We start from the raw sequence: 26,948 nt of genomic DNA, 5'->3' as shown, positions 1-26,948 counted from the left end.
AGGCTGTTCCCCGCCCACAAATCACTGCACTGAGTTCTATCGTGGGGTACGGATGAACAGCCTGGCTCTTAGGGCAGGCTAGGGTGTCCCTCTCCTGGGGTCTCTCTGATGGCCGGCTGACCCAGTGTATGGGGAGCAGATGGACAGTGAGGCAAGGCAGGGCAGGGTTAAGTGTGGTGCTCAGCTGGCGGAGCTGGGGCTGGTCACAGGGTCTGGTGAAGGGCAGCAGGGAGCCCAGCGGAAGGACCCGAGCCGCGGGCCAGGACGCCGAGGGCCCCGGAAGCAGAGCGGGAAGATGGGGCCCGGCAAGGGCTGAATCTGCACAGCCTTGGGCCACGCAGGGGCGAGGCTGGAACCCTGCCCTCGCTGGTGGCAGTGCAGGCGTCAAGGCCAGAGTTCTGGGGACTGACCGCAGGCAGGCAGGGACCCCAGGAGCCCCCTGTGAGGGGGCGGAAGCCACAGGGCCACACCAGCTCCTGCTGGCTTGACTTTGGCCTCAAGAAACAGGGCAGACCCCGAAGGGAGTGTGTGTGTGTGGGGGGGGGGGGACCAAGCTGCGCCCTGAGGGAGAGAGGATGAGGACACGGGTCTGGCAGCATTTCCCGCCATGGGAGGCGTCCCTCTTACAATGTTGTGTCTCCCCCTCTCCAGAAAGACCCCTCTGGCAATCACTGAGGCGGGGGCTTTATCCAGGGCTCGGTGCCTCGCTCCATCCCCCGTGGGCTCCGTCATGCTCTGGCTCCGGCCTGCACACGGCATCTGCCACCAGGAGGCCTCACTTCAGGTCGTCGGCTGAAGTCATAGTCGGGGCCTTGGGCAGCTCGGTGCTAGGGCTGGGGCAGGGCCGCTCTGTGAGACCCGCCCTTCCCCCTGCCACCTGCCCATGGGTGCAGGATTCAGGGGGGCGACCATCGTGCAGGCTGGAACCCAGGACTCGTCAAGACACCAGGCACAGAAATAGAGAAATCGGGGCTGGGCTGGAGCAGCTGCGCAGCCTGGCCTGGACACGCCCCTCAGGAACACTGAGCAGGTTAGGTGTCCTGTCACGAGTAGGAGGGTGCTGACAGACCAGGGAGGGGGGACACAGGCATGTGGACAAGGGCGGGAGGGGGCCCGGGAGCTGCAGGTGGTGATGCTGCCCAAGCCAGAAGCAGGGGATGGGCTGGGGAGGGAGGCTGAGGTCCGGGGCCCAAAGGCAGGGACAGGAAAGTGGGGAGGGGTCTTAGGCCACCCAGACCCAGTGCCACCAGTGGGCACTGAGGCCCCGGGGAGCCAGCTGGGGTGCAGGCGGATAGAGGAGGTGTGGCGAAGCGGGGGGCCCGGCAGGCAGATGGGGGGAGGTGTAGGGGACCATTGGGTGGGGTGGAAGGTGGGTCAGGGGAGGGTGTGGGGGGGCGGCAGGCGGGTGGGGGGGTCACTAAGGGGCTGCTGTGGTGTGCACTGGGCTGAGCTAGACAGCTGCTGGGGTCCCAGGGGCAGACCAGCCCGGAGAGGTTAATGCCAGAGGCCAGGGAGCAGGTGGAGTCCAGGCAGGTTCCCCAGGTGGGGTGGGGGGGAGGGGGGATAGGGGGAGGGTCACTGGCAGGCAGGCTGCTGTTCACCTGAGGTCACAGGCCCACGGTGTGCCAGGACAGGCGAATGGGCACTGTGTGCAGCCATGGGGACGGGCGAGCAGTGTTGGGGGCAGGCCTAAGGCCGGGGGCTGCAGGCGGGACCGGAGGGGCTCCACTGAGCCCGGCCATGGGGAGGGGCCCCGGAGCCTGGGCGAGACGCGGCCACGCGGGCTGTGTGCAGCAGGTCCTTTATTGGGGCCTACGGGTGGGCAGGGGGACGCCGATGTCTCCCCGGCAAGGCCTCATGCAACGCTGCTAATGCTGCCTGGACCGCAGGGACTTCCGGGTGGGCCTGGGGGCGCTGGCCTCCCTCTCCCGCTCGGGGTCGAAGACCTCTGTGCACAGATAGGGCCGGGGAGATGCGGGTCGGTGGGGCTGCCCACAGGCACCCCCCCCCCACCCAGCCACCCACCAGGTGGTCCCATTCAGTGGGCCCAGGGCTCGAGGCACCGTCCCGGACCCTCAGGCCTGTGGCCGCGTCCGCACACCCACCTGGGACCTCGTGGCGCCAGCGGTCGTCACAGTTGGGGCACCTCGGCTCGGGGTTGGCCTGGAAGTACTTGGCCACGCACGGCAGGTGCATCCGGATGCCACAGGTCCCGCAGGTCTGGCCCTGCCACGGGCAAGACCCCGCAGTCTCAGCCGGGGAAAGGAGCACCGCATCCCGCGGGGCAGGGAGCACGGGGTGCCCGGCCAGCACTGCCCCCAGAGGCCCGGTGCAGCAGCTCACAGAGGCTGGCCGTGCCCCCAGCCCACATCCCCATGGTGAGGGGATGCCCCCCCCACACACAGACACACACCTGGATGAGGAGGCTGTGGCAGATGTTGCACACCTTCACAGCGTCGGCGAAGGTCTCCCGGATGTACTGCTCCATCTCCAGGATGGCCCGGCTGTGCAGGGTGAACTCCCCTTCCTTCTGCAGGGGACACGGGGCTGTGCTCAGCCTCTGCACCCCAGAACTCACCTGCCCGCCCCTCTGCCGCCCCGCCCAGCCCGTGTGGACACCGGCCACACTGGCCCCTGCAGCGGCCACGGGGGAAGGGAGGCCCCACAGCCCCCACGTCCTTGGCACCTTCCTGGTATCCTCCGGGGCCTGCCACAGCCCCTCAGCCCCTCAGCAGGATGGGAGACTAGAAGCACAACAGGCCCCGCGGGCCCCCACACTGAAGTGCCCAGAGAGCCGTGCCGGGCACCTCCCCCTGGAGACCAGCGCCCCCAGTCCAGAGCAGAGCCCAGCCCCTCCCACTGCCGGGGCTTCACCTGCCACAGTGCCCACGACCCTGGCCCCGCCACAAAGCTCACGGACAGCGGTGAGGCCCCACACACAGCTGGGGAGGCCGAGGGACAGATGTGCGCCAGAAGTCACAAGACCACGGAAGCCTGGAGGCCAACGTCAGCTGCTGCCCCGGTGCCCCTCCCCCAGGCGGCCAAGGCGGCTGAGCGGCCCGTGACCCCCCACTTTCCTGCTCTTCGGTCTGACTCTCGCCCACCGCAAGGGCTGGTCTCCCAGCAGTGCCCGCCCTCCCCCTAGGGCTGGAGGCCATGCAATGGACACCGGGCACAGGGCTGATGGTAGGGGCAGCACCCTCCTGGGTTCATGGCCCTCACACAACTGGCCCACTCCAGCGAGCCACCCTAGAGCTCCCAGCCCTGTGGCCCACAGTGCGGGTGCTCGGAGCACCCCAGCCCCCACACAGCCCAAGACCCCCGTCCTGCCACCTCCCTCGGCCCTCAGTGCTGCAGTGCCCACTGGCTCACTCCAGCGCCGGGAGCACTGACCCCAGCAAGGACCCTCCAAGCAAGGCCAGACCTCGGCGCCCCCTGGCAACAATCCTGAACCCGGACTGCGGCAGGCTGTCCTCTAGGGCGCAGGGCTCTCTGTGGGCACTGCATCGGCCCCTGGAGACCCACGGGGATGAGGCCCGCGGGGCACCTCCCCCCGGGCACCCAAGCACAGGCCTCGGGCGAGGGCCACACTTCGTGTCTGGAGAGTTCCCTGTCTGAGCCTCAGACATGTCCCTCCGGCCAGGCGCTGTTCCCTGGAGGGCCAGCACCACCCACCACCCCGCCCTCGTGCCCAGGGAGCAGCACGAGGGCTCTGAGAGGCCAGGCCTGCTGGGGACCACACGGGCTCCGGGATGAGAGGCCGGGCCCCTGCCAGCAGGACCCGGACTGGGTGTGGCAGCACCTGGCCCGGGGTCACTCGAAGGCCATGCGTGTCTGGTCTCCCGAGGACGGCAGGAACTGGGCCTCGTCGGGCCTGGCCCCTCCCCGGGACAGAGCCGTGCTGGGAGCCAGGATTCAAGCAGAGGGAAGCGCAGGGATAGCCGGGACCATCACGGGCTGCCCGGAATGTTCCCGATGCAAGGCACACCGGGGGGGAAGGGGAGCTGCAGCCAGGCCCTGCCCGGGAGGGGCGTCACCCAAGCGGCCGGCATTAGCCAGGACACGGCACTGAGTTGGCTGAGAACACGGGCGGGCGGGGGAATACGCAAGGCCCGGAGCCCCCCTCCCCAAGAACGCTCTGAGCTCAGGCCCTCCTGCCTTCCACAGGAACCGAGCGTTCCCAGCCCGCCCCTGCAGGGACACAGGTGCCGCAAACCCAGGCTGGGACCCCCAGCAGGAAAGGGACACCACGGCGGCCCAGGACAGCCACTTCCAGCCCCGGGTCTGGCCCGCCAAGGAGGAAATGGGGGGCCCTTTCCCGAGCACGGCGGGCTGAGCCCTGGCCTCAGGTTCTCGGAACCAAAGGTCATCACTTGAGGAAAGAAGAACAGAAACTCGGCGCTGCCCAAGGGGACACCCAGACACCACCTGCTGTCGGATTTCCTGGGTGCCTCTCCACAGCCTGACACCACTTCCTCTTTCTCCTCTGCCTGTGCCTAAGCGACAGGGAGGATGGGACGTGAGCCTTGCAGGACCCCCTCGCCCCTGCTCACATGCCAGCCCCGTGCTGGGGACCACGACACCCCCACACACGTGGGACTCAGGCCCAGGCCTGGCCCTGGGTCCAGCTGGGGCTCCCAGGAAGGCCCTACGGGGGTGGGCAGGACACTGGGCGGAGAAGGGACTAGAGGGGTCAAACTCTCCGAAGGTCCCGGCAGGGAACTCCCCTCGGGAGAGCAAGGGGACGGCCCAGCCACATACCTCGACCAGCCACTTGTTCTGAACGAACTTCTGGAGCACCTGCTCGGCCTCCTTCTTCCGCATCTTCTTGCCCTTCAGTTTATCGACCAGGTTCAGAATATTCGTGGAGGATGCAAAGCCGGTGTCCGACTCGAGGATCAGCTCCAGCTGGAAGAGAGGGCAGGACCCGCATTCAGAAGTCACCCAGCAAAAAAAAAAAAAAAAAAACGCTCTAAAGTGAATCCGCTCGAACCACGGGGGCTGGACCCCAGGCAGAGTTGACACCACGTCCAACCACACCACCACCCCACGGGAAAGACCCTGCCCAAGAATCCATGGCCCCGGCTGCCCCCCATGCCCCAAGGCCGAGGGGCAGGGGCGTGAGGGGAGGCAGCACGGCAGTCCCAGGGCAGGCGGGGGTCAGGCAGGGCTGAGGGGAAGAGAGGGGCAGAAGGAAGCACACAGGGGCCAAGGGGAGGCGGGACACAGCAGCAGGAGACGCCGGCGGGCACCCCCGGGGACTCATGCCACGGCCAGGCGGTCTCCGTGCTCTACCAGGGCCGTACCCCACAAGAGGCGTAGAAAACCCTGATGCCATCCCAACCCTCGAGCCCTGCAGGGAACCTGGGGCCAGGAGGCGGGGGACTGCCGTTTCCCCAGTCTAGGGAGCACAGGCTCGGCAGGAACCAGCCGGGAGAGGGGTCGAGGGCGGAGCGCAGAGCCAACAGGCACAGCCGCGCCATGAGCCCATTACACTGCAGCCTTGGGTTCATGAGTCCGGGGGACCATAGGGACTGTGGCTTCCCCTAGGGGAGGGAGTGGCGGGCTCCCCAATGGTGCTCAGGAGTCCCGGGGCCCAATGGATCAAGGGAAGGCCCCGAGGAAGCGGCTGCAGTGCCCTACGGTGTCAGAGATGCCGAGCCCAGTCCAGTAGTGCTTGGGGCCCCGGGGCCGCCCCCGACTGTGTCTGGGACCTCGAGGGCTGCAGTGAGTGAAGCACCCAGGGTCAGCTGCGTGCCAGCGCCCTGGCCCCGGTGGCTTCCACTTCCAAGGGAGAGGACGGAGGGTCCCCTGGGAGAGAGATGGTGCTCACAGCCTTCCGGAACAGATCCAGCTCATTCTCCGCAAAGTCTGACGCCATTTTGGAGATGGGGGTCGTGGCGAGGTTGACCTACAGGCGAGGCAGAGGGAGGCGGTTGGTGCCCTCTGCGGGGGGAGCCCCCTGCCCACCCCACCAGCCTCTGGTGCACGTGGACTGGGACCCGACTATGCCCAGACTCACAGCACCGCCAACACCACTGACCTCATGGCTCGCTCACACTTTGTTGGGTCAAGGCTGGGAGACCCCCGCTGGGGCCCCTCCATCAGCTAAAGCCAGGTGCCGAGCCAGGGACCCCGCCCGCTCGACTGCACCTCTTCCCAGCTCGCAGGGGACCCGGGAGCAATAGGGGCCCAAGCCAACCAGGGTCTGTGCCCGACTCCAAGGGGGCGGCCTTGGCCCCTGATCCCACCCTGCCAGGACCCTCACCAAGCACCCAGAGCCACAGGAAGGCTGCTGCCTTGGTGACAGGGCTGAGCACTGAGCTGGAGCACCAAGCACCGAGCTGTCACCACGGGACCAGAGGCTGGAGGCAGTGGCAAGTGGGAAGAAGGCTGGGCTGAGAGCTGTCCCGGCTCAGAGACCCCCTCCTGCCCCTCGCCTGTCCCGGCTCAGAGACCCCCTCCTGCCCCTCGCCTGTCCCGGCTCAGAGACCCCGCCCTCCCACTCCTGTCCGGGCTCAGCGCCCCCCCCCCTCTTGTCCCAACTCAGAGCCTCCCTCCCCCTCACTCCTGTTCCCGGTTCAGAGCCCTGCCCCCCGCCCCGCCCCCTCTCTCCCATCCTGGCTCAGTGTCCCCACTCCCACCCCCTTTCCCATCTCAGCTCAGGTGGCCTCACTGCCACTCGCCCCTGTGGCCACTAGAGGGCTCTGCCCGCCGCTCACCAGCGCATAGACTGGCCTCCCGTCATCCTCGGTGAGCCCCTTCTTGATCTCGATGTACAGGGACCCCAGAGCACCGTTGATGGTGTTGATGAAGTCCTCCAACCTCTCCACGGCAGCACTGCCTGGAAACGACAGACACGAGAGAGTCACTCCACAGTCTGGCCACAGTGGCCAGCAACGCCGGGCGGGCCAAGGCCGGGCCAAGGCCAGCCCCCGCTCCTGCCCCAGCCCCTGCCATCGCCTGGAGCCGGTGCCCAGGCGATGTGGCTTCGTTCTCCCTGGTGTGTTCCAGACACGCAGACAGCAGACAGCAGTAGCGTGGCGTGCAGAGGCCCGGGAGGCAGGATCAGAGCAGTTGGAATGGCCGGCCCCTGCCGGCTCTGCAGCCACTGCCCAGCACCTCAGCCTGCAACAATACCCCCTCCCCCTGCTCCCAGCACCACCACCACCACCACCCCCCACACACACAGTCTCTCCCTTCGTGTCAACCCTGGGCAGGGCCTGGTGGTGTCACCAACGCCCGGCCCTGGCACCTGCTGCAGGGAAGCCCCTGGAAGCACTTTCCGTCTGAATCATCAGCAGATCCCACCCACAGTGCCCTGGCAGGCCACAGCCCCCAAGAAGGGCTGGGGCTCCTGGCGCTCAACTAGACACCAGCCCCGGCTACACCGCCTGTGACCGAGAGCCGGGGCCACACAGCACGCCCGTTCCCCGTGGGGTAAGGGGACGCTCAGGCACAGTGCCGGGGGCCGAGGGGCCTTCTGCTGCCAGCCTGGGGTTTCCCTTCCGTTTGAAACTTTTTAAGCCCCGGAGACGCACGGCTGTTTCCACTCACTCAAAGGACTCCACGTGACGTGTGCCTTGGTCATGCTAGAGAAAAGACAAGAGTCCGCAGAGAAGGGCAGTGTGTGCCCCTTAGGTGAAGGACAGAGCACGGCCAGGGTGCGCACGGGGGTGGAGGGAAGGCGGTCAGCGACAGGCCGCACACGCACGCGGCTGACCCAGGTCCCGCCCTGCAACCCCCATGGTTCCCGAGCCCCGCTAGGAGTGAGCCCCGAGGGCTGGTCAGGGCCAAAACAAACCCAAAGAGCTGCAGGTTAAAGCAGCAGCAAGGATCAGTGCCTGGCCCATGGGGGCACCGCGCAGGGGCACCCCACTGCCCACAGCCTCGTGAACCATCCCAGTCCCCAGCGGCTCCGACAGACGTCCGCCCTTCCCCCCTGCTGGGCTGACATAAGCCTCCTTTGGCTGACCGCCTCCAGGACTCCTGGCAGCGGGCAGCCCCTCGGCTGTGCAAGCGGGTCACTCACCCACATGTTCCACCCAAGGGCCTGGAATCATTCAGAAACTCGCCAGTGGGCAGAAAGCCGTCGAGCAAGCCGGACTTTCCGGAAGCCTCTGGCTCAGGTTCGGGTGAGGACGGCCCCTGCCCTGAGGCCAGTCACCAGCATCTTTGCTGCATTCTCAGTGCAGAAGGAAATGCGCTGGGCCAAGTGGCCGTGGCCCCGGGAACGACCTACACCAGGGCAGCCTGGTGGAACTGGGCCTTGCACTGGCCAAGGACGGCCTGGCCACGTCAAAGCCGCACTGCGTCCTTCCACATGCCCCTTCCCCAGAGTTCCAGGGATCCTCTGCCAGAGGCAAGGGGGCCCCCGGAGCCCGTCAGACCTTCTCCAAGGGAGCAGGGGACGGGGGGAGGGGGCGGGGGGCAGCACCAGGAGTGGCCCATTCCAAACGCCCCCAACTCGTTTTTAGCGGCTGGTGGCATAGGGGGTTGTTGGCTCCGCCTGCTCGGTGCCAAGGGCACCCCAGAAGGGCACCTCCGGCCTCGGGTCCTGGACCAGCCTGTCGGGGTCCTGCTCCACCCACGCTGCCACCCACCCCTGGGGTGAAGGAGCCCTGCTGGACGGTGTCTCAGCAGGGGCAGCCCCGACAGATGTGGGAGTGGAAGGCACGAGCACACAGTCCCGGGGCAACTCTCTCCGCCTGGGCTCTGCCCCTTGAGGAAATACCTGCCCCACCAAGACCCCGTGACCACACAGGGTACAGGGAGGGTCCAAACCTGAGCTCCCGCAGGGCAGAGCACAGTCCAGTCAGGCGCCTGAGGAGCAAGCCCAGGGCCAGGCCGGCCTCTCGGAGGGCAGAGAGCACCCGCAAACCAGGCCCAGCGGGGGTCCTGGGGTACCGGGGTCAGCAGTACCCCCATCCTCGGGAGCAGGGCACCCCCACTCTGGTCAGACTAAAGCCCATGGGCCTGCAGTGGGGCTGTGACTGCCTCGGCAGGGCTGGGTGCACTGCACCACAAGCTACTTCACCGCAAGTTATTAATAGCGTCACTATCCCCCAGAGGCCCCACAAGGTCAGACCACTTGCCCTGAGTTCCCCAAGCATGGAACCGGGCCCGGGCCCGGCAGACTCCAGATCGCACGTTCCTGGGCACCTCCCCCACACCCGCCACACACCATCTGCATCCCTCGGGACCCCGGCACGGGGATCTGGACCGCAGGAGGGTCCCAGCCCAAGGGGGAAGATGGGAAGCACGGGGGGTCCTACACATGAGGCCTGGGCCCTGCTTGGCCAGACCCGAAGCCGAGGAGATGCTGAGACAGCTGCCGTGAGCAGGAAAGGTCGGTCCCTCGGGGCAATGAAAATGCACAACACAGGGCAGTGGCCAGACTGGACACAGGCGCCTTCCTCCAAGGGGACACTCCGCTCCACAGAGCAGAGGGCTTCTCTGAGCTCCTCCTCAGGCCCAGGGCTCAGCCCCCCGCCGGCAGCGGACAAACAGGAAGTCCACTGTCCTCCCCTCGAAGAGGAAACGGAAGCTCTGGGCAGAGGAAACAGCAGTAGAAAGTAGGATACGAAGTGACCACCCGTGTGTGGGCGGCGCGTCCCGTGACCACCTGTCTCCTGAGGACAATGCAGGGGGTGGGGTGGCCCCGCCTGGACTAGACCCTGGTGCCACTTGGCAGCAGTGAGTGGGGAGGGGCGCCAGGTCCTCTCGGCAGCTTCCAGCGATGTGAGGACACCAGATAGGCCACAGCGCTCAGTGGGCTCCCGCCGCTTCTCCTATTGCTGGCTTCGGGCCCCGCAGAGAAAGCCGCACCGCCCCCCACAGCACACGCCCAGGACTAAGCCTGCGCCCCCCCCCCCCCCCACCACACAGAGCCCCCTCCTCTGCCCGCCGCAAGGAAGGCCAGCTGACCCCCTGCCCGGGCAGGCTTGGAACACAGCTTCACCCTGTCCCTTCACCCTCCACAGGACGCTGGGGGTCAGTGTGCAGACTGCGGGTGGACACGGCAGGGCGGGAAGGCAGCGGTCAGTATGCAGACCGTGGGCGCCCCACAGCCGCCTGGCATCTCCGGGCATCCACTATTGCTCCTACAACTGACAGGGCCCAAATCATGCATGCGCACGCCACACATTACATAATCGCACCACACACATACACCACACAATACTCAACACACATGCGCACACACATGCATGCACACTACACGTGCAGACACTATACACACCAAACACACGCATGCGCGCACATGACACACACACATGCACACACATCACATACCAAACACATGCATGCACACACACCAAACACACCATACACATGAAACACTTACTATACACTCACACCAAACACATACACAATGCATGCACACGACACACACACACCAAACACACGTATGCACACACACGCACACACCAAACACATGCTTACACACGCTCGCCACACGTACTATGCACTCACACCAAACACACAACACACCAAACACACACACGCGTGCACACATATACCACATGTACTATATACACCCACACCGTACGCACTCATGTACAAACCACATACTATACACACATCAAATACACGTGCACATACATGCACACATTTTTGTCCACTCTGTGCGTTTCCTTGCTGTGCCTCCAGGGTCACTGCTCCCCGCTCCCGGCCACACTCGGGGCTCTATCCGGGCACTCGCTCTCCTCCAGGGCTGGGTGACACGAAGGGACGAAGCTGCCACAAGCAGCACACACGAGTGCCCAAGCCTCCGGGCCAGGCACATCACACAGCCGCCCTCGCTTAATCCAGGGAAGAGAGGGAGTCCCCTCAGAAGGAAGGGCTGAGAAGCAGAAAGGGAAAGTGCGTCCCAAGTCCCTGGTGTGAGCCTGTGTCTTCCACAGGCTCCCCTGGTGCTGCAGTGGCGTCTGTGGCTGTCTGCTGCAGAATCCGTCCAGACTCACACAGGCCACCCACAGGTCCCCGGGTTTGGCACCAAGCCAACAGCCCAGTAGTCCCGAGTGCCCCCCACCCCCCCACCCCCCGAGAGCGGGAGAACGCCCTAAGCAGGCCCCAGAGCAGAGAGAGGGAGCCGCTCCGCGTGTGTCCCTCACAGCCGGCAGAAAGGGAGTGGCAGACAGCTATTCTACAACATTAGCCAGAGAGGCCAGGGAAGAGCGTACGCTCACACGCGTGAGGGCCTGGGTTTGTCCCCCAGGATCACAAAGATCATAATAGATAATGACTAGTTTCATAATCTCCAAGGATGCCCAGGTGTTAAAAGTTAAGGAAAGAACGAAGAGTTGTTCCAAACAGAAGTCCCTAAAGAGATGTGCAGAACAGTGCACCACCACTCCCAGCCCTGGGCAGGCCCTTAGTTTCAGAAAGAACAACCTGGGACCAGCCAGAGCCCTCAGCGGCTGTGGACGGAAAGGCAGTGACAGTCCTGCCCAGGTCCCTGTGAGCGGGGCTCCTTAGGAGAACCTCCAGACCACGAGGAAATACTCCCTAAGGAATTCAGTCGTGCTGGGGAGAACCAGGCTCAAATGGAAACTCCTTCGCCAAAGAGTCAAAGCATGCAGGAGAAGCTCCTTGTACGATTCCCACACTTTCCCTCAAAATGAAAAGCACTTTTTGTTGATGAGTACTGCAGAGCAGAATCTCCTTTTTGAGGCAAAGGGGGGCAAAATAGAAAGGGACTAGTACAACCACAAAGGAACACTTCTAGAGAGAACCCAAAAATGATCACAAAACCAAACGCAGGAAGCCAGCCAGGGCAGCCCCCAATGAGAGACGTCTGCTTCCAGACACAAGCTCGGGGTGCAAACGGCGCCCCAACACAATCTCCGTCCTGGACAGAGAGGGCAGACAAGGATCCGCCCGGGAGCTGAGGCCAGGCTAGGCGCCAGCCCACAGCCATGCCACAGAGGACACTGGAGAAGGTTATTCCTGGCTCTGCACTCAGGAGTTACTCCTGGCGGTGCTTGGACCAGCTGGTGGTGCTTGGACCATCCATATGGGATGTCAGCAGACACACTGGAGAAGGTCCTAACAGCACCTGTCTGAATTCTACCTCCCAGGGAGAAGCTGCAAATTCTCTCTGACCTGTCCGTTTCCTAAAAACTGCTCTATTTTTTTTTTTAAATCTCTCCCAGCAAATGTTTTCTTCCTGTAATACTTTACGTGACTTCCTTCACAAACCCGTGCCCATACCTCCCAGCGCCAACATCTGCTTGGGGCTGCATCTGCCATCGTCATATGATTCCCAGGAAGGCCATGCCCGAGCGACCAGGAAAGGCCGAGGGACCAACACAGGCCTCCTGCACACAGTTCCAGTACTCTGAGCTATCTCCTTAGCCCCCCCAAAAAAATTTTAAATCTTTTTAAAAAGCATCTCTAGGGGCCAGAGCAACAGTACAACGGGGAGGGAGTTGTGGCCAAACTGGGTTCAATCCCCGGCATCCCATATAGTCTCCCAAGCACCGCCAGGAGTAAGTCTTGAGTACAGAGCCAGGAATAACCCCTGAGCACCATCACTAGGTGTGACCCAAAAACTGGAAAAAAAATCTCTACTAGCATCTGGCAAGGAAGGTCCCAACTCCCCAACTCCCCCCAACTCCCACCCCACCCCAAAATGAACCTGGCACCCATTTGGAAGGCAGCAGTCAGCAGCAGGGGACAGGAAAGCACCTCAAACTCCTAGGGGCTTCTGATAGCTGGTCTGTCAGATAAGCTGGCCCAATCCCAGGGTTTTCTCAAAAGCCCACTTGCTCAACAACAAAAGCCAGCCAGAGATATCCGTCTCCAACATCTACCAGGGCAGATGACTCTGAGGCAGGCTGTTGCAACACGGCTCCTACCAAGAGACCCAGGTCTGCCCCCACCTCTCCACCCCCCCTCCCCGCCCCTACCCCCCCACACCCCGTGCCTCAGGCCACTCCCTGTGCCAGGAAAAAAAAACATCAGGCTTAAGGACCCTACACCCCAGACACTTGCAAAATCCTGGCCTCTGTTTTGGGGAAACTGCAAAATCCTGGCCTCTGTTTTGGGGAAACTGAAGGAACTTTCTGTAACACTAAACTAACGCTGTGAGTCGGACTCGGGGAAGGAGCATCTGTCCTACCAGGATGCACAGGGTGCAAGCTGGCAAGGCGTCAATCCCAGACGCGACAACTTGAGCCTGAGGGTCCCAGAGAGGGCAGGGGGCTCACACACGCAGAGGAAGAGCACCCACCTACACCTCACCAACTGACTGAGCACCTGCAGGGTTCGAGCAGAAGGTTCCGGAAACGCCGAGCGGCAGCGACCTCTGAGGCTTTCTGACTCGACCCAGGTGACACAACTACCAAATATCCAAGCCGATTTCCATCAGGAAGCTGAAACAGCTTTGCTGAAGCGTAACCGACACCCACTAAACTGCGCACATTTCAGGTGTACAATTTATTCCGTGCTGCCACAGGAATACCACCTAGAAACCACGGCCACGGTCAAGATGACCTATCACGACCCCCCAAACCTTCCTCAGGCCTCTCCATGACCCATCTCCCCACGCCGCACACCCCTTCCCCTCCACCATGTCCTAGCAACCACTGGGGTGCTGTCTAGGTGGTACACACCATCTATAACACTGTCTGAATAAATGCACACGGTGAGGACTTCACTCGGTCTGGCTTCTCTCACTCCCTGACTGGGCCGAGCTTCACTCCTGCTGAGCCTGCCACAAGGATTCTCGTTGACATTTTCAAAGCGTTACCTCATGCGGATGTGACCACCGCCGATCTATCGGCTCCCCTGCCGGAGGACAAGAACGCTTCCGCTCTGGGGCCACTGCAATCACACCAATGCTGAATACTTAAGTACGAACTTCTGCGTGGACACCCATCTTCATTCCCTCTCCCTTCCCCCCCGAGACTAAAGACACAGGAGAGAAATCGCTGTCTTGAAACGGCCACCGTGCTTTTCGGATCGGCCGTGCCCTTGGACAGCGCCCACCGTGGGAGAAGGCCCTGAGCCCCGTCCCCTGGCTGCTGCTCTGCCCTCTCCACTGGCACTGGAATCGCAGCCACGCCAGCTGTGCATGGCACCTCGAATACCACTTTTCACTGGCGTCCCCCTGATGCCGGGGGATGTCAGGGACCTTTCACACTTACCATCCAGCATTCAACATCTCCCGTGAAGAGGGCTGTTTATGTTGTCCATTTTCCACTTCAGTTATGTGTTTTCTTTTTCTATTTTTTGTTCTTTTTGGATCACACCCGGCAATGGCTCTGTCTGATTTTGATATCGGAATAATGGAAGTCCCACAAAGTGAGTTTCGAAGTGTTTCAACTCTTCAATTTTCTGGGAAAGTCTTGGGTAGAATCAGTACTCCTTGTTCCTTGAATGTTTGGTAGAATTCACCACTGACGCCATTTGGGTCTTGAGCAGGCATCCTCGCCCATCAGTAGTGAAGAGCCAGCACTGTTTCTCTCTGGTCCTTTCCACGGCACCTGAGTCTCCCCCCCCCGTCGAATCCTTGGTGGTGGTGGGTGATCACATCTACCCTTCTCTGCAGTTTCCTCTCTGTATCTCTCCCCAAGCCCTCCTCCTCCTCCTCTACTCTGTCCTGCTGGGTTTCCCCTGCCCTGGCCTAAAACCCCTCTCATGGCAATGAACCGAGAATGGTGTGGTGTTCATCCCATCCCTGCCTGTCACGTAAGAAAGACACCAAGTCTTTGTACCGAGTTCCTGGTTCTAGAAAACTCCTAGAACCCTAGGAATTTCCTGAGTGGCAAGAACATGCTATGGGGCTGGAGTGATAGCACAGCGGGTAGGGCGTTTGCCTTGCATGCGGCTGACCCGGGTTCGATTCCCAGCATCTCATATGGTCCCTGAGCACCACCGGGAGCAATTCCTGAGTGCAGAGCCAGGAGTAATTCCTGTGCACTGCCGGGTGTGACCCAAAAAAATAAAAGACAAAAAAAAGAATGTGCTATCATCTTTTGCTCTAGTGAAGCAATTCTTGGCAGATTCCTGAATAAATTCAAGACGTGACTGGTCGTCTGAAAGACATGATTAGAAGCTGCCGACTTTTGGCCTTATTACACAATCTCCGGGGAGGAAGAGGAATCACTGGCACCCATGTAATGGAACGTCCATTAAAAAAAAAAATTTAAAAAAAAAACCTGCAAGAGGGTTCCGAGAACTCTGAGGATGCTGTGCTGGCTGCTGGGAAGACAGCACCGAGGAAGGGCATGAGGGCATGAATGCCCCACCCTGACCGCTGCATCACCCTGCCCGCTCCTGGGCTGCACCTTTATAATAAGCCAATAAATAGGAGGAAAGTATTTTCCTGAGTCCTGTGAGCCCTTCGAACACATATTACACGTGAGAAGGGAGTCACGGGAACCCTGACTGATAGCTGCCTGTGAAGCGGGGGTAGATTTGTAGGACAGAGCCCCCAGAGCATGTGGGGTGTGATGTCACCCCAGACTCCATAGAACCCAGTTGCATTAGTAGACCCGATGGAAATGCAGAGAATAGGACAGCAGAGTTAGAAAGGCCCAGAGCTATTTGGTGTGGGGTGGAAGAAGTCCTAGCCCCTGGTCTCTTAAGAACGGACCAGGGCTCCTGGCGGACTATGAGGGCCTGTGTCAGTCTGTCAACAATGTCATCATTTCAGACAGGCAGGAAAGTCGGTGCCCACGACTCTATAGTAAACGCGGAACTCCTAGAATCCACGTCTTCTAAGCACCATGCCCAGGTCTCTGGTACCTACGTCTGTCCCGGGACCTGTCGAGATCCCGTCTGAGCTTCAGAAAGAACCTTCCTGGCCTCTGTCCCCAGCCCCAGGCAGGGGCCTGATACACACACACACACACACACACAACACACACACACACACACATGTTCGGAAACCGTGTCAGAGGGCTGAGCGCACAAAAGCAAGTGCTGCACCCACGTCAAAGGTGCTCGAGAACCTAAACCCCAGTGCCACTTGGGGACCAGATTCACTGTCAGAACCGTCAGAACCAAATCTGAATGCTGCACTACTCAGGAGCACGGGGGAACTGGTCCTCCCGGGGGCAGTTAAGAACAGCGCCAGTGAAAGCTCAGAACAGGAGATGCTTTGACTAAACTGGACAAGCACCATGGGCCAAAAGCAATGCGGGTAACTTACAGTTTCAATTACTCTTTTGTTTCATAATTCTGAGACACTAAATATTTTTTTGGTTGGCGAAAAAGGGCTTTCCTGGCCATCTCTTCAAAAGACTTTAGACTGGGGTAGGGAAATAGTTCGAAGGCTGGTGAGCATGCTTTGCAGCATGCCAATGGCTGGGGTTCAAGCCCCGGCAACACAAGGATCCCTGAGCACCACCAGAAGAGACCCCCCAGCAACCTCCCCCACCCACCCAAAACATGGAGCTAGAATCGTGTGTACATCGATGAACCCCCCAAATGTTTTTTTCTAAGCACAACAAAAGCTAAGTAATTAATGCTAGTCTTGTAAATATTTACCTTACTAATCCCTGGAAACATTTGTTCAAGCCATAACCATACACACACACACACACACACACACACACACACACACACACCCAGCATTTGGGTCACACCCAGTGGTGCTCAGGGCTTACTCCCATCCCTGTGTTCAGGGATCACTCCCAGGAGGTTCAGGGGAACGGATGGGACGCTGGGCACTGGATCCTGGGTAGGTCGCGTGCAAGGCAAACACCCTACATGGCATACTATCATTCCAGCCCCCACAACCATATCTTATGCACAGAAATAAACACATGAAGCATGAGGAATCGACAATTCCTAGACACATTCTACAGGACTTTCCTGAATTAGGTCACAATTTTAAAGGTCAAGCGAAAGGCAAAAACACTTTCACTCTTAACACAACAACATCATCTGGTTCCTCGCAGCAAAACTTCCCCATCCACACAAAAGTCCAATTCGGGACTTACATGAGAACTAACAGTGGAGGGCTGAGCCCTCACCAAGCTGGGCGAGGGGAGGGGTGCGCCAGGCCTGCTGCGGTCTTTTGCCGAAGCAATTTCCCTCTCTGTGAGGGAACGGCCCTCCCAGACCCCACCTCCCACAGAGCAGGCAGTTGCAAATGGGATGTCTCCACCAAGACAAGTCAGCAGTCGTGCCAATGACGTCATTTCCTGCTGCGAAGCCTTCCAGAGGTCCCAGAATGCAGTGAAAAGCCCGGTAGGCATAAAGACAAGAATTCTCCCTGATCTCTAAACACCCCTTAAGAACTTCCCTTCCCTTCCCCTCGGTGATGGAATCTTGTTCTAGAGTTTCCCAAAACTGGTGATTTTCAGGCCATATAATGAAAATTACGTGGCTCCACCAAGTTGACAGGAAATGGGCTTCCTCGGGTAGGGCTCCCCCAAGCGGTGGCTTAACGGGGACCACCCAGCTCCCAGAATTCGGAGGGAGGGCCCATCCAGTGGACCAGGCTCCTCAGCCGCATCCTCCCTGCACACTGTCAGCATCCTCTTCCTTCCCCTGAGGCACCACAGAACACTCCAGCAGACACTGTGTCCCTGTCCCGTCCCCCCAACCCTCTGGCCCATCCTGCCACACGGCAAGGGTCTCTCTTGGGGCGCCTTCCCCAGGACCCCTGGGGCATGGGGGGATTCCGTGCCTCCCTAACCTTCCTGCCCGCCCCACCCTGGCTCAACTCTCTCATGTACCTTCTCTCCAATTTTTTTTGGCAAAGTAAAAACGAAGGGGGGGGAGCATTTTTCAAAGACCTAAACTTTTGTTCATTGGAGTCGTGGCAACCACTACAGTGCAGTGGTCGAGTCCGCGGCAGGTACTGAGGGAGGGGTGGGGAGCACCCAAGCAGTGCTGGAGGGGGGCGGGGGCTACTGCCAGGGAGACTCAGTTCAGTCTTACGAGCTGGGAAGTTCACAGCTTGTCCCAACAGTGCTGGAGGAGACCAGAGAGATGCTTCCCCCACCCCACCCCGCTCAGTGACCCTTGAAGAGCCCCGGGGTCACAGGCAGTGGTGCTCAGGTCAGCCGGGTCACACCATGGGCACCTGGGGACCTGGGGACCATGCAGTGCAGGGCTTCAAACTCAGGCCTCGATGTGGCGGGTCTCCTCGGCCATCACATGCTTTCCCAATAAAGCAGCAGAGCCAAATCAAGACGAGGTGCTCTTTGGTGTCGAGAAGATAATCAGCCGCACTGCTCCACTCACAGGGGAACCTCGACTTCCGGGGGGCTTCTGCATTCTGCCCAGCACAGAAACCCGAACACGAGGTCGCCATCAACGAAATGCATTGAGCATCTTGCCCAAAGTCCTCTCCAGGGGCCTGGAGAGATAGTACAGCGGGAAGGGAGCTGTCTCACATGCGGCTGACCGGAGCTTGATCCTCGGCATCCCAGGTGGTCCCCTGAGCCCTGCCAGGAATGATCCCTGGGAGCAGAGCCAGGAGTAACCTGAGCATCGCTGGGTTTAGCCCAAAAAAAACAAAATGAAAGAACAACAGAACGGAGGGAGGGAGGGAGGGAGGGAGGGAGGGAGGGAGGGAAGGAGGGAGGGAGGGAGGGAGGGAGGCAAAAAGTAAATCCTCTCCATAGTGACCCTCCTGAGAAGCAAAATCCCTGATGTCACCAATGGATCACTGCAGTGGTCCCCTGCTTTCCCGCCTGCTCCCGCCCTCTGCCAGGGCCTCGTGTGCCATCTGCTCTTCCCATCACCTTACTCCCAGGACCAACGAGACACTCCAGATGCCAAGAGCTGGCATTGCAAGGCGGCGCTGTCTCCACGTCAGCCAGTCCAAGGCTGTGTCCTCCCCCCATGCAGAGCTGCCCCTAACTCTCCCCTGAGCACTGTTCCGGGCCAGGCTTTCTGTCCAGATGAGGCCTCCTGATCTCAGCCCCCCACCCCGACCCAACCCCCAGGTCAGGTTCAACTGACCATCCCCAGTCTAGAAACAAGAACACCTGGGCTGGACGAGGAGCCCGAGCCCAGGGGAAAGCCACGACCAGAGGGCTTCAGACGCCAGACAGACGCTCTGGGCTCCGACTCCGACGACCTTTGGGTATAGAGTGGAGGGTGAGACGGGCCGACCACCCGGCGGCGTGACCCAGGGCAGGCACGAGCGCGCTACTCACTGTCGTGGACCCGGTAGCAGTGCTTCTGCAGACGCTTCACCTCCCACTCCTCCAGCACCCCGTGCGTCATCAGCAGCTGCAGGAAGCGCCGGTGGACGTCCGTCATGGCGCCCGCCCGGCGCGAGCTGCCCTGCATGGCCCCGGAGATCTAGGAGGAAGCAGGGAAGCCCAGTCACTCGGGGCTGCCACCACCACACAGGGGCACGCGGCAGCCTGGGCTGAGGAATGAACAGATCACAGCCCCTGCACTCCCGACCGCTTGATCAGTCCACGAGGAAACAAAGGAACACGACAAGGTCAGGGTCCGGGCAATTGAACCCTGGGCGGTGGGGCCAATTCTGGCCTGGATTCTCATGGGAGGGGGGCATGGAATCAGGAAATTCAGCCTTGAGGTGCTTCTATCTCGGATCCGTGAAACAGACGTGACGAGAGATGCAGGCTGCAGGGCCGAGAAGCAAACTAGGCTCTAGAGAGGCCTCCGCTACTTCTACAACTGGACACGCCCTGGACTTGGCTCAGCCACCGCAGGGCCTGGATGAGACTTGGCGGAGGCCCCAGGGTCTCACTAACAAATTGAAATAGGTCAGCGGTTTAGAAAAACAGCGAGCGAACTAACTCCAGTCGCTTTCTCCTTCCTGAAACAGCAATCAGATAACGGTCGTGGGCAGGGCTGTGGGGTATCTTAAAGTCGGCCGTCCACTAAAACGGCACCTTCTTTCAACCAACCACAGGGGCCAGAGGCAGCACGAGCATTGCACAAGCCCAGCGGCAAAGCCTGCTGCTGCCACAGACTGGCAAGGCCGCAACAGGAGGCCACAGCGCGTGGCCTGGACAACCAGAACAGGGACACGGAGACCAGTGCCTGGTCTAAGGCATCGCCCACCCTGTGGATGAAAAATACAGAATCCTGGGGCAGGACGATGACAGGAGAGTGGGCAAGGCACTTGCCTTGCGTGTGGTTGGCCCTGGCTGGGTGCCCAGCACCCTATACGGTTCCCAAGCACAGCCAGGAGTGAGCCCGGAGAGCAGAGACAGGAGTAACCCCTGAGCAGGTGTGGCCCCCAAGCCCAACCTATGCCTCCCTCCCTCCCCATGACCACACACACACACACACACACACACACACACACACACACACACACACCTAGAATCCTGGAAATTCTGATGCCAGAGCAGTCTGGCATTCCAAGGTTTTAACACTCACTTTCGATGGTCTGAGAAGAAATTCACTTACCTGAGGCCAGTCTAGCACAGAAGCATTTGAAGCTAATGTGCTCAGCCCCCCTAACCCCCAGCTGACCGTGATAATAACAATTACCTCAAAGGCATACGATACAGTTTCAATGAGAGGTGGCAGCCAAAGGACCAGGAGGTCGCACGCAGGCAGCAAACTGCAGGCACCCCCAGTCACGGAGGGCCTGAGAGCTGGGAAGCCCCCTCTCTCTGGCTAGATAACCACGGCCACGAGCCCCCAGCACGCCCCTCCACAACCCCGAGGTCAGACTCATCTCCCTCCGCCATCCTCTATCCTTCCTGCCCTTGTCCCCTCCCAGAAGCTTGAGAGAACAGTCCCCCCCGTCCAGTGAACCTCCCCGGTCCCACACTGTGCTCCTGCTCCCACTCTGCCGCTCCTGTCCACCCGGGTGAGGTGTGTCCATTCCTCTGCCCCCTTCCATTTCCTCAGTGTCCCTTCTGTGCCCGTGACTGGGCAAGGCACGGGACACCACGAGCCAGGCTAAGGAATTTATAGGCTTTTATCAGTTCGATTCCTCCGCCCCTCTCGGAGAGCCCGGCAAGCTACCGAGAGTATTCGATATGCCAGACACAGTAACAACAAAGTCTCCAATGGAGACGTTACTGGGCCCGCTCGAGCAAATCGACGATCAACGGGAGGGCCTTTACCTTTATCTGAAAAACTGTGGGAACCAAGATGTTCCAAAGTAAAGTGTCCTTAAACAAATCAGGTCTTTAGCCAAGCTGCCAGACCAGAATTTTCAAAACTTGTCAAAGTATATAGTCAGAAAGGCCTAATTAGTGAACTAACCAAAAGAGTTACATATACACAAATTCTTATTTTTTTTTAAAGCGGCATAAAAAAAAGGACTGGAGCGACAGTACAGTGGGCAGGGCGGGTAGGGCTCTTGCCTGGCACACAGCGGACCGGAATTGGATCCCGACATCCCTTAAGATCCTCTGAGCCCTGCCAGACACAACTTCTGAAGGCAGAGCCAGAAGCAAGCCCCAAGCACTGTCAGGTGTAACCCCACAACCAAAACAAAATTAAAAAAATAAAATGGATACGAAAGCATAAAAATATGAAAAGAGCAATATAAAGTGGCTACATTAATATATCCTTTACCAAGGTAAGCATTACTTGGAAATAAAGACAGCAAAAATGATAAACAAAATACAGAAAAAAAAATGTTCTAATATAGCTCAGCAATGGAGAAGGTCCTGGGCCTGGACACACACACACACACACACACACATACACACACACACACACACACACACACACACTCAAACATACCCAAATTGGGGCTGGAGCGACAGCACAGTGGGTAGGGTGTCTGCCTTGCACGCGGCTGACCCAGGTTCGGTTCCCAGCATCCCATATGGGTCCCTGAGCACCACCAGGAGTGATTCCTGAGTGCAGAGCCAGGAGGAACCCCTGAGCATTGCTCAGTGTGACCCAAAAGCAAAAAAAAAAAAAAAAAAACAAATTGCTACATATCCAGGGTCAGAAAGCAAGTCAGCAAAAACTAAGGAACTGACCAGATACTTCAACATAGTACAAGAGAATCAGAAACTAGAAAATAATAATAATAATAATAATAATAATAATAAACCATACTTCTAAACCACTCTTAGAGAGGAATTAATGGAAACTAGCTAAAATATTTTACATCAAAAAGTAACAAACATCTACACATTAAAACTGGTGGAAGCAACTAGAGCAGTCGAGGGAAATCAAAAGCCTTGAATGCTTCTATTTCTTAAAGGGGGGGGGGGGGCATGAAAATCAATCCATCTAAAGAACCTACACAAAAGAAGGTGCCAGGGAGCCGGGATAGATGAAGCGAAGGAGGATGGACATGTACCCAACCAGGTCCGGGTCCGATCCTACCACCACACGTGCCTCCCACACCCCACCCCCCGCAGCACTGCCAGTGGTGCTTGGAGACCCCTGGGGACCCCCAATACTGCAGCACCAGAGGATCTCATCCTCAGGGGGCCCTGCACTGAACTGCCAGGTACCACGGGGGCCCCTCACCCAGCACAAGGGAGACCCTGCCGAAAAAAGAAATTACAGAAAGAACAGCACAGTAAATCCAAAGGAAAGAGAAAAATAACCAAAGAACAAAAACCCAACAAAGAAACATCCCTGAGATCAAGACTCTGAAAAGATAATCAAGCAATAAACTTACAAATAAGATTTTGGAGGAAGATTAGCAAATAAGCAACATTTGGAACAAAAAGAAGAAAAGTATCAGTATAAGCATTTTTAAGCTAACATAAACGCAACAATCTGCAGTCCCACTCTAAGAGAGTCATGGAAAATCCATGAAGACTGGACCAAAAACTTCTTTTTCTCCCCCAAAAACTTCTTTTAAAGTTCAGCCTAAACAATCTTCAACCATTAAAAGCATTTTACGGGAAACATCTTCTCCTAACAAAAACTTCAGGTCCCCCTGAAAACGTGACTAAACATTCTGACTAAACATTCTCAGAAGAGATATAAATGTTACATAAGTATCCCCCAGGCCAAAAAAAAAAAAAAGAACAAATCCACCCAAACCATCTGATAAGGCTAGCACAAATTTGACACTAAACCTAAAATAAAATTCGCACGCAATTAAAATAAAAGACCAGTATCTAGTCTGAACACAGAGGCAAAAGTTCTAAGCAAAAGTTTATCATGGGTAAGTGGAGGCCCTATCATGACCCATCTGGGTGATCCTGGCAATGGTTTAACATCTGGATTCACCCAAGTGACTCATCACAACAAGAGGAGAAAAAGCTACATTCACTTCAATAGTTGCAGAAAATACAGCTGGTAAAATTCAACATTTACTCATATAAAAACCTCCAACATGGGGCCGGAGACAGTATAACAGTTAAATAAGACAGATGCTTGCCTGGCATGCTGTCTACTCCGGTTCAATTCCCAACATCCCTGAGCAATGCTGGAGTGATCCTAGAATACAGAGCCAGGAATAATCTTAGAGTATCACCAGCTGTGCCCCTCCCCCCAAAATGATTTAATTTAAAAAAATTAAAACACTTGGCATCCCAGTGGGAAGGAAGACTTCCTTTACATCTATAGAAACCTATAGCAAACAAAAAGATGTTAAGGTGTGGGAAAAAAAAAAGGTGTGTGGGGAAAAAAAGGTGTGTGGAAAGCAGAGCCCCTTAAAAATCCAAACTGATCCAACACCATCTCAAAGATCTCCAATCCCAGATCGCAAAACGCTTTGGTGTCTGTTATTTGACAAGATGTTTTCGATGTCTGTGCAACACACAGAGGCAGGATGGCAAAGGCTTCCCTGGCAGAGATAAGGGAAGGAGAACTTGTCCTGGCAGGCACCGAGGCCGACGGAGCTAGCGCTATTCACAAAGTGCGCTTTAAGAACGTCAATGTTTCACAAACAGGAGATGATATCATTTGGGGCTGTTACATAAAAGAATATATTTATGACCACAAGGCAGGAGACAACCTTGATAAAATGGAGGTAACGGTGATGAGGGCACAAGCCTAGCAGGCACCCGACCTGGGTTCAGTTTCCAGCACTATGTGGCCGCCTGAACTGAGCAACCACGGGCTGTGGCCCTGGCACACCCCCAGCTGGCACTGCTTTGGTGTCCCAGGAAATCCCTGATACCACAGAGTCATAGCAGCAACACATACCCAGGTTCTTGCACGGAACCACCAGTTGGGCCCCTCAGGGGGTCTCCTAAGCCCCAGAGTCCCCGCAAGACGCAAAAGTAAAAACCATAAAAGAACGCATTAGATTAACCAACTCCATTTCCCAAAATGGAGAAAGGGTGCAGGGATACAACTCCATGGGACAACCAGGAGCCCCCGGTTTGATCCCAGTGAAGCAGGACTCCCCATGACCCCCAGGGGGTGCACCGCCAGGGTGTGGCCCCAAAACAGAGCAAGCAACCCAAAGGAACAAACCAGAAACAGCTGAGAGGGAGAAAGCAGAGATCTGGGGAAGGTCTGTAACGCAGAAACCGCTGGAGGGTCCCATCTGGAACATGAAGGGCGGTCAGCCCGACAAGGGAAAGAACTGGATGAGGAGAATGAGCATCTGCAACTCTACGAAGTGATGCACACCTGGTTAAAAACAAATAACACTAAGATTCAAAAATGCACGGAATCTATGTCACCAGCAAAGGAAAACGGAAAAACCAGTGGTTCAAATTTCCCCTGTTACAGACAAAACAAGTCTCACGAAGGAGATGTTACTGGGCCCGCTCGAGCAAATCGATGAAGAAAGGGAGGACCGTGACCGTACAGACAAAAATAATAATAAATCTATGAATGACTGAGCACACTCTCTCAGCCTCCGGGGGTACCATGAAAACTCATCCACACTCCAGAGAATGGGCCGGTGTTGCAGCAACCGTGGGCATCCCGGGGAGGCCACAATTAGGCACCTGCCTCATGGAGACATTTCCCTGTGTCCCAGCAAAGGGGGTTATGAACACACCACAGGAAAGCAGAAATCTGGCAAGAGCGTAAATGCCGGGCAACTGAAGAACTCAAACAACAGCTACAGTCGCGCAGGAGGATTCAAACCACAATGAAGACAAAAGCATTACAGGAGATCTCAGAGACACATCATGTGCCCAAAAAAAAAAAAAAAGTCACAGGACTCCCTTCGGACAGCACCAAATTCCAAAATAGACATGACCATCACCAGCAGTAATCGCCAGGGAAAAGGTCTAAGAGTATAGAGTCTCTGGAGAAACAAGGAAACAAGTACTACAAGCAGAACAAGGTTATCTTAAAGGTCATCTTCCTGGTCATCTTCCCAGAGGGAAGAAAAGGCTTCCATGGGGGCTCCCCGAGAAGGGCTGTTACTGTTCTACTTCTAACATGGCCCCCGGGGACTCTTTGCCTTCCTTTCTTATAGGCAAGCTGTGTGGCTTAACTTGAAAAAAACAAAAAAGTGAGGCACAGGTTAAGGAACAGCCAGAGCACCCAAGTGAACAGTAAGATGAAGAATGGCAGAAGGCGTATCATTTGGGGAAGGAGGAGCTGAGCCAACCTGCTTATGCAGAGGTCAGTTGTCTATTTGCCGGGGAAGGGGGTACAGAGGAAGGGGAGAGGGCCAGCTCCCGATTCCCCAAATCCTTCAAATATAAGCGCTGGTGACACGGGCCAGCCTCCACTACCACCACCATGCTGGTGCTAGGAGCTTTCCCAGCAGTTTCATTTAATCCTCAGCAGAACCTGAAGGGGAAAGCATTTTACCTATTTTTAAATGTGCCCATTTCAGAGAGGAAACTAAGGCTGAGCTAGGTCCAGGCCAACCAGGTAGAGATGGACATGTGGGCTGGTGGGGGGGCGGAGGGTAACTTCAGAAGAGAATTCAGGCACTGTGACCCTCCCGATCCAGAAGCCAGCCAACCATGAAACGATGCCTTGGGGCCCCTGCAATTCTAAAATCTTAATAAACCATTGTATCCCTCTCATCCTGTTATTCATCGATTTCCCCGAGCAGGCACCAGTAAGGTCTCCTTCGTCCTAGCCCTGAGATTTTATTAGAAAGTGCCACATCAGAGGCTCTTTCGGGGTCAGGAGAATGAGGCCCATCATTGTTGACAAAAATAAAAATAAAATGAAATGAAAAATTAAAATCTGCCAGCCCAATCTCAAGCTTGAATGCCGGATCTGACCTAGGTGGGCGCTTAGCCCCGACTGGTGTCCGTTTGCACGTGGACCGTGGTGGAAGTTGGAACAACTTGAGTTACAAGGAAGCTGCCCGGGGGTGGGGGTGGGGGTCGGGGGGTCGGGGACAGTAGAACATCTGCGCCTTGGGGCACCACACTGCCTCTGGAAACGGGGGGGACGCCCTGGAGCCTGGGCCGGGGTGGGTTTCGGGGTCTGCACACCCCCACGGGGAGCCCTGCGCCGAGAGCCAGGCCGGGAGGCGGCAGCTGGCGGGACCCACGCGCCTCCGCGGGGCCGGAAGGGCTGAAGTTTCACGAGGACGGCGTGGGGGGGGCCGGACGCCGACGAGCCCGAGGGCAGCGTCCACGCCGCGGGTGGGCCGTGCGGACGGGCCCGCGGGGGCCGCCGGCGGGTCTCGGGGCCCCGCGCCCGCTCCGCGTCCCCAGCAGGAAGCCCCGCGCTCCGCCCCGGGCACGGGCTCACGCCGTGCTGGCCCCACCTGCTGCGCGCCCTCGCCTTGCGGGTCGTCCTCCCCCCGTCGGCCTCGGAGCCCCGCGCTAGCCCACCGCGGACCCCCCGGCGCAGCCCCGCTTGGGCCGGCGGCGCGGGCAGAAAGGCGGGTGCGGCCCCGCCCCCGGGGCGGGGACAGCGCGCGCGCGGCCTTCTCATTGGCGCTCCCCGCGCGCTCGTCCCGCCCACGGGGTGGCGCACTTCCTGTGCCCGCGGCCGCGCCGTTGCCATGGCGCCGCGGCATCCTCCGTGACGTCACGAGTCAGCCGCCCTCAAGGCTGGGAAGCGTGGGCGCCTCCGCCCGGCTCTCGCGTGGGCGTCCGCGCGCGAGCGGGGAGGTGGACCTGGGTTTCCCCCGCCTGTGTAGGCCTTCGTGGCCTCAAGTTCAAGAATGCTCTTGCTCCGGGCTG

General features: G+C 58.5%; 1 protein-coding gene across 1 annotated transcript; it reads right to left on the bottom strand.

The window, feature by feature from the left end:
• Positions 1 to 1,822: 1,822 nt before the first annotated feature.
• On the bottom strand, positions 1,823 to 26,663 carry NSMCE1 (NSE1 homolog, SMC5-SMC6 complex component). Its single transcript, XM_056138944.1, has 8 exons — positions 26,528 to 26,663; positions 19,125 to 19,272; positions 6,723 to 6,844; positions 5,834 to 5,911; positions 4,762 to 4,908; positions 2,414 to 2,530; positions 2,106 to 2,226; positions 1,823 to 1,948 (listed from the first exon to the last, which is right to left on the bottom strand). The coding sequence occupies exons 2-8, from the start codon at positions 19,258 to 19,260 to the stop codon at positions 1,869 to 1,871; spliced, it is 801 nt and encodes a 266-aa protein (XP_055994919.1). The 5' UTR covers positions 19,261 to 19,272; positions 26,528 to 26,663; the 3' UTR covers positions 1,823 to 1,868.
• Positions 26,664 to 26,948: the final 285 nt, after the last annotated feature.

This window comes from Sorex fumeus, unplaced genomic scaffold (genome assembly GCF_029834395.1).
Source record: "Sorex fumeus unplaced genomic scaffold, SorFum_2.1 ptg000130l, whole genome shotgun sequence".
Taxonomy (NCBI): Eukaryota; Metazoa; Chordata; class Mammalia; order Eulipotyphla; family Soricidae; genus Sorex; species Sorex fumeus.
Note: the sequence above shows the minus strand (reverse complement) of the source record. Positions and strands in the feature narration are given on the sequence as shown.

Coding starts and splice junctions, on each gene's coding strand:
- NSMCE1 (XM_056138944.1), bottom strand. CDS start 19,260: ATGCAGGGCAGCTCGCGCCGGGCGGGCGCCATGACGGACGTCCACCGG. Junction 5,912..6,722: donor GGAGGCCAGTCTATGCGCTG/GTGAGCGGCGGG, acceptor CCTCGCCTGTAG/GTCAACCTCGCCACGACCCC. Junction 4,909..5,833: donor TGGATCTGTTCCGGAAGGCT/GTGAGCACCATC, acceptor CCTCTCTTCCAG/CTGGAGCTGATCCTCGAGTC.